The 10923-nt window shown below is 47.8% G+C and overlaps 1 protein-coding gene across 1 annotated transcript; it reads left to right on the top strand.

Annotated features, from left to right (window-relative positions):
• Positions 1-3589: 3589 nt before the first annotated feature.
• Positions 3590-9923, top strand: RAB30 (RAB30, member RAS oncogene family; the record flags this gene model as incomplete). Its single annotated transcript, XM_010281815.1, has 3 exons — positions 3590-3682; positions 5145-5228; positions 9740-9923. Coding segments are annotated over exons 1-3 (361 nt in total), but the record flags the coding sequence as incomplete, so codon positions are not given.
• Positions 9924-10923: the final 1000 nt, after the last annotated feature.

The following is a 10923-nucleotide window of genomic DNA, read 5'->3' as shown; positions in this document are numbered from 1 at the left end:
CGTTGGCTGCAGTCCTGCAGATGGACCACCTCTCCAGGTGGTCACTGTGCTTCGATTCACCCTTCCTGGCTCCTTGTTCCTGCCTGCAGTGGCCATGCGTGGGGCTGCACGATGGAGTGGAGCTGAGAAGTGACCCAAATGAAATAAAACCCTGCAGAGCTGGTCCCTGCCGGGCTGGTGGGAACAGCCCAGGGGGGTCCTGAGCCATGAGGGCTGGATGGGGTGCGAGCTGTATAAACTGCCTCTGGGAAGAACGGCTGTGAAACCCAGTTTTCTGCCCCGCTGCCAGCCTCAGCTCTGCTCCTGTTTTACCTCATGGTAGGGCATGTCTCTGTGCTGCAGCCAGCCCTATTTGTGATTTAAACAAGTGCGGTGAGGGGTGGCTGAGGCGTGGGCAGGCATCCCGTCCCCGGCCCTTGCTGCAGGGCCTTGTCTCTGCCAAAGGGTGGGACAGGCAGCTGCGGCCCCGATGTCTTCAGCCACTGCAGGGATGCGAGGCAGAGCCCTGCGACGCAAACACAAGAAAACAGAAAGGAAGAAAAGCAAACCCCAAACCCCAAAACCAAGCAAACGATGTTGCACTCTGCATTTTTAATTTTTTTTTTTAAGGCATATAATTCAAAGTGTGATGTATTGCTGAGGTGCACATTCCCCGACCGTGCGAGTGGGGCAGAGGTTGAGACACATCTTCCCTGGGGAGAGGGAGGGTTGCGTGAGCCTGAGTCAGCCTTTCAGCCGAGTGACCTTTGCTGCTCAGCTTGCAGAAGGAGAAGATTTCGTAATGGTAACTGATGCAATGTTTGTGTCCAGCGCTGATGCCGTGGTAGGTTAGCATGTGTGGGAAAAACACCAATTTGGGTGAGGAGGGGAATGACAGGGCAGTGATGGTCAACCTCGCCTGCCCACTCCACCTCTCAAATTACTTCTGTCTCTTCTTTGCTGCTCAGTCCATTGCTTTCTCCCCTCCTGTGCCCCCACATTTTGTGTTTCTTCGGTTCTGGCATTTAAGCTCATTGTTGTGTTGTTTGTTTTATGGCCTTGGCTCATCTTCCAGTTCCCCTTTGGGGTCGTTATCCCATATGACTAGTCTTGGAGACTAACGAAGGGGATCAGACGTAACTCCAGGGTATGTGTGAGCCATTTACTGTTTCTGAGCTCAAAGATCTGAAGAGGAAGTTTATTTTTAAGCTTCCTGAGAAGATAAATTTGAATATTGGATTGTTTGGGGTGCAAGTAATAGAACTGAAATCCCTCCGGGGGGAGCAGTGCTCTCCGGGATTTGAAGCATCCCAGGGATAATTACCCAGTGGTGAGTAAGTCTCATTAGTCTTGAAATAGCTTTTAGTGGATGGTCACATTTTTCTTCACGTTGGCTAGTGTGAAAGCTTGAAACTGTATATAAACATTTAGCCTTCATTGCAAGAGCACTGTCAACATGTTCTTAATACTGTTGTTGTTGTCCAGTCCCACTCTGGGAAAGCCAGGCATGGAGATACAAAATCATTACACAAATTAATAACCCCAGAAAATAGGACGTTTTTTGGGGCTGCTCTTTAAGGTCCCACTCTTTCACTGTATTAAGAGATAGGAGGGAGCTGCAAGGTCTCACGTGTCAGAGCAAGGTTGAGGTTGGAGCATCCCTAGGACAGCTCCAGCTGCTGCTGATTGGCACTTTGTGGGGCACCGTAGCTCCAGCTCAGCAAAGCAGCAGAAGGGCAAGTGCTGCATTGTGTCACTGGCCCAGGAGAAGTGACATGTCCCTGTAGTGACTCAGCCGTGTCCGTGCTAACCAGCTGCCGATATGATGCAGATCATTAGTCACTAATTGGTGTGGTTACCCTTTTTAGGCTGCTGGGAAGGCCAAGGATCACATAAACATGAAGCAGCTGAACCATTTTTCCCCCTCTCTTGCCTTCAGGTCCACAAGGCTCTTGGTGGTGCTTGGAGAGCTGTTTTGGTGTGCCCTTCCAGGCAGACCCAGACTGTCTCAGTTTTGAACTCTCTGGCTGTTTGACTGTAAGCCTATCACAGCTGTATAGTGGGACTGGGGTCTGTAGCTCGGGCCTTCTGGTGTGTGGCAATGAACCCTACCAAGGAAGGACCTTTGGAGATAGTGGGAGAGATCACACTGCCTTTGGGCTGAGCGTGAGAACCTTGTTTCACCTTGTTGCATTTGTTCCCTTCATCAGCTCCGTAAAAACCCTCTAAGCAATCTGGTGCTTTACTGAGGATAGCAATTTCATAACACTTTTTTTCATTTCCCTCCTATCTTTGGCTCTGTCTCCTCATCCAGTACCTAATCTATAGGTATTGGTGAGTTAGGTACCGGTGCTTAGGTATCTCCTTACCTGGTATCTCAACTGATGGCTGTATATCTGTCTCTTTACTGATGTCTTTTATGCCATTACCCCAGACCAATCTTGAGGACAGGTCTTTGATGCCACGTATAATATCTGGATCCTCTTGGACAGAGCTGGGTTTGGACACTGCCCTTCTGCTCCCTGGTCTGGGGGTTTTTCTGTCTGCCTAAAATACCCAACTGAATCTCTTTTGCATGTTACTGCTTTGTCTTTATGACCCTTCTCCGGTCATAGTGTCAGAAGCACCCTTGGGTGCACTGGAGATGGTGGTCTGGATACTCATCCCTCATGCCTTGTTCAGCTGCAGCAAACTCTACGTTCATGTGTTCAGTCCTCCTCGTACTCGGAGTGGCTTAAGCAAGCCCTGTAGGTCTTCCCCAGGTAGGCACCGTGCCCATCTCCTGTGATGTTGCTGAAACATCAGTCTCTGCATCCTGCCCAGGAGGCTGGACTTGGTGGGGGGATGTGCTGAGTACCCCCCAGGCTCCTCTGTGTTCCCTTCCCATTTGAGCTTTACACCAAACAAGCTATCCTCACAAAATTAACAAAAATAATCTTAGCAGGAATATTCCTAATAGCATCTATTATTTCTTCTTTTTTAAAATCCTCTTTTAACGTACTTCAGCCAAACTGTTACACCTGTGCCCACTACAATTTTAGCAAATGAGCTCATTCTGCCTTTAAGGCAAACGTTGCTGCTTTTATTTTTAAATTATTTTAATTTCCCTGTCTGTTCTGCCCCCGTGTGCCTCCCAGCCCTGCTCCATGTGCACCCAGCACCCACCTGGAGGAGCTCACAGCAGCATTCTGGGTATTGCCCTAACAGAAATAAATTACATTTTCTCCTTGGAGAAGGTGGCAAAGTCTGTGCTGTCCTTTGGAGCTGACACCATTAAAAGCAAAACAAACATTTGGGGAAATCTAGGAAATGGTGAATCAGGCTTCTGGAGTGTTGCTCCAAAAGCTGAGAACGAGCATCTGCAATTCATGGGCAGCCAGGTGAGACGGTGCGAAAGCCAAAGCGTGGCCAAGGATTCCGAGCAGCTGACGTTGAACTATGTGGATGTCCTGGCTTGGAGTGGGAAGGGCTCTTCTCTCTTATCTGGCGAGTCATGCACACATCAGGAGACCTTTGTTCTGAATGTTTGGAGGAATATTTTGAATAAAAGGGCATTTCCCTAGTGCCTTGGTTCACACCGTGTTGTGCTTGCTGTCTTGCAGCTGCGTAAATGAGTATGGAAGATTATGATTTCCTCTTCAAAATTGTTTTAATCGGCAACGCCGGTGTGGGGAAGACCTGCTTAGTCCGTCGCTTCACTCAGGTAAGGTTGGCCACCTCTTGGACATGGGACGTTGGGTGAGGACAGCACTGGCACAGGAGCGTGGAGCCTGTGGCTCATGAGCTGTGCACTGAGGGCTTGGCTGGCATTGCAGCTCTGAAGTAATTTGTCGTCTGCGCTCTTGGTGCATGCATCACCTGTAGTAACACACTGGGACGAGCAGTGCATCTGCATCTGGTGCTGTACTTCGCCCTGTTGGGGATCTTGTGTTGGAGAAAACTTGTCCCTCTCTGACGGTGGGAAGTCCTCTCTGAAGGTTGCTGGCAGAACTCCTCCCGATTTGGGGGTGCTCTGGATCGGTTAAAAGGACCAGCACATCTGGTGCGCTCCTGTGTGCCTTCTCCTCATCCCTCCTGCCGCTACACAAAGCTCTCCCTATTACTTGTCTTCAGTAGATAACTAAATAATCTGGGTCCTGGGCTGTCGGTCCAGTGTCTTCTGTTAAACACCAGACTTTTTTTGTGGCAGAATAACAGGGAAAGGACCAGGCTTCTGTGATCTGGGGCAAAAGAACTTAAGTTGTGGATTTTTTCTTGCACTCGCCACTAGGAATTGCCAGCGATTTCCCTCCCTCACTGTTAATTTTAGTTTTAAAGCTGTGCTGAGGTTAAGCACTCTCCAACTGCATGTGACAGCTGGTGGCAATAAAGCTAGTCAACCCCAAAGGGTTAACCGTAAAAATCTGTGGCCACTGCTGCTGCTTGTGCTTTGGCAGTACAGCTGCTGGGGGGGGTGGATGTGCCCCAAAATCAACACGACTTTGTAAACCTAGACACCAGAAATCAAAAAGCTCTGGGGTTTTTTTTGTTTTCTTTGTTTGCTGTTGCTTGTTTCTGATGGTGCTGTAATCAAATACCATCGGCATCATGCCGGCCCTTGCCATTGCTGCGGCACTGGTAGCGGCTGGCTCTGTGCTTCACTCCTGAAGTGCTGTGCAGGGGTGTGATCCCAGTGCTGGGAGCTGCCAGAAATGCCTTTCCGTGCCGTGGTGTCTGGTGGAGGGGAGAGGGGAGGCATGAGGTTGCAGGAGCGGGCACCCACACCTCTTCCAAGGCATTGGGAAATAGAATGGAGGGTCCTCATCTACCCTTCCCCTGCCTCTTCCAACTGCACAGAAGCAGAAGGGCTTTTCCCCTCTCATTTTCCCTGTATGAATCCTCCTTTTCTTCTCCTGTTTTTCCTGCCTCTGAAGTCAATGACTTGCTACATGACTAGGGATGGGTAGGCAGGGAAAACACTGTGGGGTTGAACTATTGTAACCTTTGTGCTGGGGAAGTGTCACATTTTCCTTTCTAAATGTGATGGAAATAAGTATCTGGGGAAGGGGACAAGGGAGGAATAGTTTTGAGGATGGAAAAGGGTGAGGACTGGCACCCCTCTGGGTTGATAGCAAGTTTTGTCTTGCTACAGAAATTTGCTTAATGAAACTCTTATTTTCTTTCAGGGGCTTTTCCCACCGGGTCAAGGAGCCACGATTGGGGTTGACTTTATGATTAAAACTGTGGAGATAAATGGTGAAAAAGTGAAGGTAGGAGCCTGATGATTTTAAGTGTAAACTCCTGTGTCAGTACCACAGCTGAGGTTTCTTGCTGCAGCCCTCCCGCTGCTGGAGGGGATGCAAGGAAGCACAGGGCTGTCTGGTGTGGCTCGGGCAATGCCAAATCTTTGTGCCCCTCTCCACAATTACCACCAGGGTCATAGCAGTGAACCTACTCTAAAGGAGAAAATGGAAAGGGGACATCTTGCTTAGGAGACACTAAGATTGTGCCTGGCTGGGGTTGAGGAAGCACAAAGCAGCATGCCAGTGCAGCCTCTACTCAGGGCATTTCTGGTAAGTGGAAATTTATTGTGTTCCTGCTGCGATGCGTTTGATGAAGGTCTTCTCCTGTGAGATCTCAAGATGGCTTTTGGGGAGAGCAGGCTTCTGGATTTGGGTGGTTCTGCACAACAAAGGTTCATCTTCCGCTTCTGCCAAGTTACGGGTTTGGCAGAAGCAGAGATGGTCACAATGCTTGTGCTGCAGTCAACAGATTGAATTGAGATGGGCGATGTCCTCCGTATGATTAACTCTTTCACCCTCCAAAATAAAGTGGTTGCAGCCGAACTGCTGCTGGGAAACTGTCTTTGTCCTGTGCTAACTCCCAAACTGAGCCTGAGCATCACTTGGCAGACAGCTACTTTGCCTGGGCCAAAACACACTGGGGACCAATCTTGTGTTTAATAGGATCCATGGTTGGGTTCCAGTGCCCAGAGATGTTAGCTAGCACTGTTTCATTCATTAGTAGAGATTTCTCTAGAGCTATTGTGGTGTCCAAGAGGTGGGAGAAGAGTATGGTTATCTGAGCCCCTAATGTCAATATGTCTAGGATCCCTGAGCTGCTTCTGGAATTACTCTGCCTCCATTAAATCCACAGGCATCAAGGTGGAAAACAGGGTGGTGGTTTTCCCCTTTGCTGCCATCATCAGATCTAGTAGTGAGCAAATGGGAGAGCAGCAGAAGTGTGACAGTGGCTGGATGTGACATCAAGACCCATTTTTAAGCTTGTGTGAGTGATGGGATGGAAACATCGGACTCATGCAGATTTTCAGCCTGTGGGGTTTTTTTTTTACCTGTATATCAGTGCAGTGGCTTTTTGAAAAGAAAATCAGGTGGTGTGTTCCTAAGTTTAGGACAGATTTTAAAAGCAGTGATTGTGTCAGCAGGCTGCCATGCTGCTGCGTGAGGAGCTGTACAAACCTGTGGCAAGTGATGGTCCTTGACTAGACCTCCCAGCCTAAGCAGGTGAAGGACAAGAGGTGTGAAGATCTTGCCCTGATAAAAACCAGGTTAATGTTGAGCACCTTGCTGTGCAAGTGGGACAGAGTAGCAGGCAGGAAAACAGGATCACATGTAACCCCTGTGGTGTCGGTGCTTGGCTTGGTGGGTGTCACGCTTGTTAGCAGGCATCTGGCACAGCAGGCTTGACCAGGACATGGATGCTGCTTGTCCAGGCTCCTCGGACAGCAGAGATGCTTCTTTCAGCCAAAACCAGCTCCAGTGAAGCTGCTCAGAGGATCTAAGCTGGTAAATGGCTTATGGTAATGGCACTGAAGGTCGAATTAATTTTTTTCCCTTACACCTGGCTCAAACCAGCTATCTCAAGATTGTCCTGGTCAACGGAGGAAGAAAAAGCAATCTCTGAGGAAGAATAATCCCATCCTCTTCAGACACCTCTCCTTTCCAAGCATTTGGTTCCCTGTCAAGTACAGATGGAACCTTAAGAATATTGCTTATATCTGAGGTCTGGTTTTTGGACAGGTGTACTCACCCTAAGGATTTGTCTGCGTTTGACTTGTTGCTCCCATGACATAATCCTGTTTTTAAGATAAGCTTGGACTGAGGATGCAAACTGCTTAAGAGAAGGTTGCGAGCAGTCGTGCCAACATGGGCTATCTCAGGGGCAAGGACAGTTCAGGGAAGCTCTACAAGTTAAATGCAAACTCATCAGCAGCAGCATGGTAAGCCCCTGCTGCCCTGCAAATTTCTGATGAATGCACAAGTGTCCACCCAAGCAACTCTTTCTTCATCACCTTGGGGCAGGCTTGTGTTTCACAGAGCCTTAGCAAGTGGTAGCTGGTATACCAGCTATATTTCACATAGCAAATAATGAGTTGTTAAATCAAAGTCCCTCTCCTGACCTCACCGGTGGAGTAAATTGGAGTTGCTGGAGCTCAGCCACAACGACCAAGCTTGGGAGGAAGTTCAGTATGACACCTTTGGGCATTTGAATGAGCCTTCTGGAGTCTGCAAGGTAAACAGGTTTCTTTCAGGGAGTGATCTTGTAGCTGGAACTTTTTGAGTAAGCAGTGCTGGGGAAAATAAGCATTTAATGAGTGGGAAGAGCAGGAATTTTCAGAGCAATAAAAACGACATCTCAGTCAAACGAGGCACTTCTGTGACTGTTAGGTCATTTAACAATGCCCGAGCCGTGACTCCACTTCTGTGCCGGGCAGCATCTCGTGCATGTCTGCTGGGATCCAGGATGAGAGCATGGAGCTGTTTACCAAAAAGGTTTTCAGACTTGAAAATAAATTATAGATTTCTGTGGAAAAATAATTTCCAGCTTTCAAAATTGCTTTTGAAAGTCAGTGGAGAGGTACTTGCTAGCATGAAAGCTGTGAAAAAGCCGTATCAGATATGAGTGGCTACTAAAGCTTGCTGACAGATGAGCTGGGACAGTGCTGTGCAGCTGAAAGGGGTTTTGATCTGCCTGGCCTTTCCTAATAAAACAAAAAATATGTACAGCACCTGTACTAAGAGGCTGCACAAATTTGAGCCAAGTAGGTAGTTATTATACTGGTCAAAGCTAAACATCTTCAGTGCTGCAAACAGAGGGCCATGCTATATGGACCTGTGATCTTATTGCATTTGGTGTAATGTTCATATGCATAAAGCTAAATGTATGTACAAATATTGGGAGAGCAGGACACATCAGCTGGCACCAAGAAAATAAATGTCTAGGTTTTAGTCTGCAGGCTGAGTCAGGCACAATCCTTTGATTCCTCTGAAAAAAAAATGATACAAGTGAAGTGGTTGCTGTAAAATATTTTATTTGGCAGAAACAATCAGTGAGCTGAAGCGAGATGTGCGTTTTGTGTGCAGGAAGAGTTTGTCAGTGGCTGTAAGGTTGGGGGCTCTTCCCTGCCTTCTACACCCAGCTCATAGGTAGACTTATAACTCTAGCCGGTAAGAAAGTAGCTGAGCAACAACAAAATCATGTTTTTTTTTTTCCATCTGCCAGAGTTGGGAGGCTGGTTTGTTTTAACATTTCACATGCAAGTAATTTCACTTACGGTTTTGTATGTCACTTAACTGCAGGTGCCAGGTTCAGCCATTTAAATGCAACTATATGCCAAGAGATGAAGCACAAAGGTGCCCAGGAGCTGTGAGCCAGACACAAACTACTTTCTCTGCAAAAATGTACTTTTTCAAAATCATACGTCGTGTCTGAAAGCTGCTACTGGGAGCTTTCATTTCAAAACTAACACATTTATGATGAGCAGCTGGCGTAGTTCGACTTTGGAACTGGGCAAGAATTAAGGTTTTCTCTGTTACAGACTGCTGAATATATGGAAAAAAATCTCAAATACTTTACCTTTTTCTTCCCAAAGTACACAGAATTCTGGCTGGAAATCAACCTTTCACATATTTAGTTCCAGGGAGGGGTGTTTTAAAAAAAAAAAAAAAAGATGAAGCAGAGAAGTACTCTTACGCTGAAAAGGTTTAATTTTGGGTGTTTGTTTCTTTGACTGCCTTTTTGAAGAACTGAGGTTTTGATGACCCACCAAAAACTATCAGATGCTCAAATTATAAAAACAGTACGAGTTTAGTTTGTATTGGGAAGTGTCTGTTGTCTTCCTGGACCCAGAAAGTTTGGCAAACATTCATGAACTCTTTGATATAATTAAGGACACGTCAACCAGTTCTACATGTTGGGAAGGCGGGCAGCAAGCAACAGGGTGAGATGGCTGAAGCTGCAGAGAGAAAACGTGTTAGCGAGTCCTTGAATCAGCCTTCAGAGCCTTCAGCTGAGCGTCTTGTTCGCTCGTGTGGCTTCCACCCGTCAGTGCATCATCTCAGGATAACTATAGGTAGCTTTGGGAGCTAGAGGAGAGGCTTTCTTATTTCTTCTTGGGGTGGATGCTGCTGTTGGACTTCAGGGGCAGGAGAAGTGCCTTTCTCCCTCCTGCACCGGCAGCTCTGTCCACAGCAGAAGGAGATGCTAGAAGTTGCATGAAGGCCCACAGACCTGTGGCTTCCAGAGGCCATGGGCCGCAGTGCCAGCTGACTTTGTGCCTTGCACTTCAATCCACAAGTGCAGGAACGGAAACAAAAAATGCTGGGGCAGGGGAAGCCAAAGGGGAGAAGAACTAAGTGCTTTCCCAGCATTGGTTTTACCCAGAAGGGGGTTTTTAAGGTCAAAACAACGCTGCTATCAAATAAAAAAGTAAAATTTTTTTTTTCTTTCTTTTTTCCACCCTTTCTTGTTATGCCAAAAGCTGCAGATCTGGGACACGGCAGGACAAGAGCGATTCCGATCCATCACGCAGAGTTACTATCGCAGTGCTAACGCGTTAATCTTGACCTATGACATCACCTGCGAGGAATCCTTCCGGTGTCTCCCGGAGTGGCTGCGTGAAATCGAGCAGTATGCCAGCAATAAGGTCATAACCGTGCTAGTGGGTAAGCGACGATGGTCCCTAGCAGGGCGGTGTGATGCGGGGCTGAGCTGTGCGTGTCGAGGGGTTGGCGGCAGATGGAGGTGTTGGCAGGAGGAGAATGCGGCATCTGCGTGAACTGGTGGTGCAGGATGCTCGAACTGGTGCAGCAGATCTTGTTGCCAGCCAGAGTTGTAACTGCAGGTGGGAGCAGGGTGCAGCTGGTGCCTTAAACCTGGTGCTTGGACCATTCCTTCTGCAAATAACCCCAAGACGCTGATAGCGATGTTCAGGACACCCCAGGGACTTCTCAAAGTGTGGTTCTGTCTCGGGTCTAAGGCTACGGCATGCAGAGGTGGATACTTCCCACTAGTCGGTCCCATATGGAACTAAAGTGTTGACGCTGCAGCTACCGACTGAGCTAAGAATAAAGCAGTTTTCCTTGTGACTTCAGCTCAGATCTCTACAAGTATACAAGGATCTGCTCAAGTTAGGGCTGTCTGCAGGTTCGTATACTCTTTAGCTGTGGGATAACCAGAATCTTGTCTCAAGTGGGTCAGGATCTGAGAACCAGGTCAGGATGTGATGGTTGTGTGGATCATAGCAATCACAGGTGGGACAGAGCTGGAAAACTGGGTATTTTTGCATGAATTTTAGGGAAAATAAGTGACTGAATGCTATGTTAATCTGTAGAGCTTCAACTCAAGCTAAAGCAGACCTCAGGCCATCTGTCTGCTACAAGCAAGGTGCAGGTTATTTTGCCAGGGTTCAAGTCCCTGTTTGGTCACCAAAAAGGACTGTAGTGGGTTGACCCTGGCCAGACACCAGGTGCCCACCAAAGCCGCTCTGTCACTGCCCTCCTCAGCTGGACGGGGGAGAGAAAATAGAACGAAAGGCTCCTGGGTCGAGATAAGGGCAGGGAGAGATCACTCAGCAAGTACCATCATGGGCAAAAACCAGACTCGACTTGGGGAAAATTGATTTAATTTATGCTAATCAAATCAGAGTGGGGTAATGAGAACTAA

This window comes from Phaethon lepturus, unplaced genomic scaffold (assembly GCF_000687285.1).
Source record: "Phaethon lepturus isolate BGI_N335 unplaced genomic scaffold, ASM68728v1 scaffold6242, whole genome shotgun sequence".
Taxonomy (NCBI): domain Eukaryota; kingdom Metazoa; phylum Chordata; class Aves; order Phaethontiformes; family Phaethontidae; genus Phaethon; species Phaethon lepturus.
The sequence above is the reverse complement of the archived record's forward strand: the minus strand, read 5'-3'. Positions and strand labels throughout refer to the sequence as shown.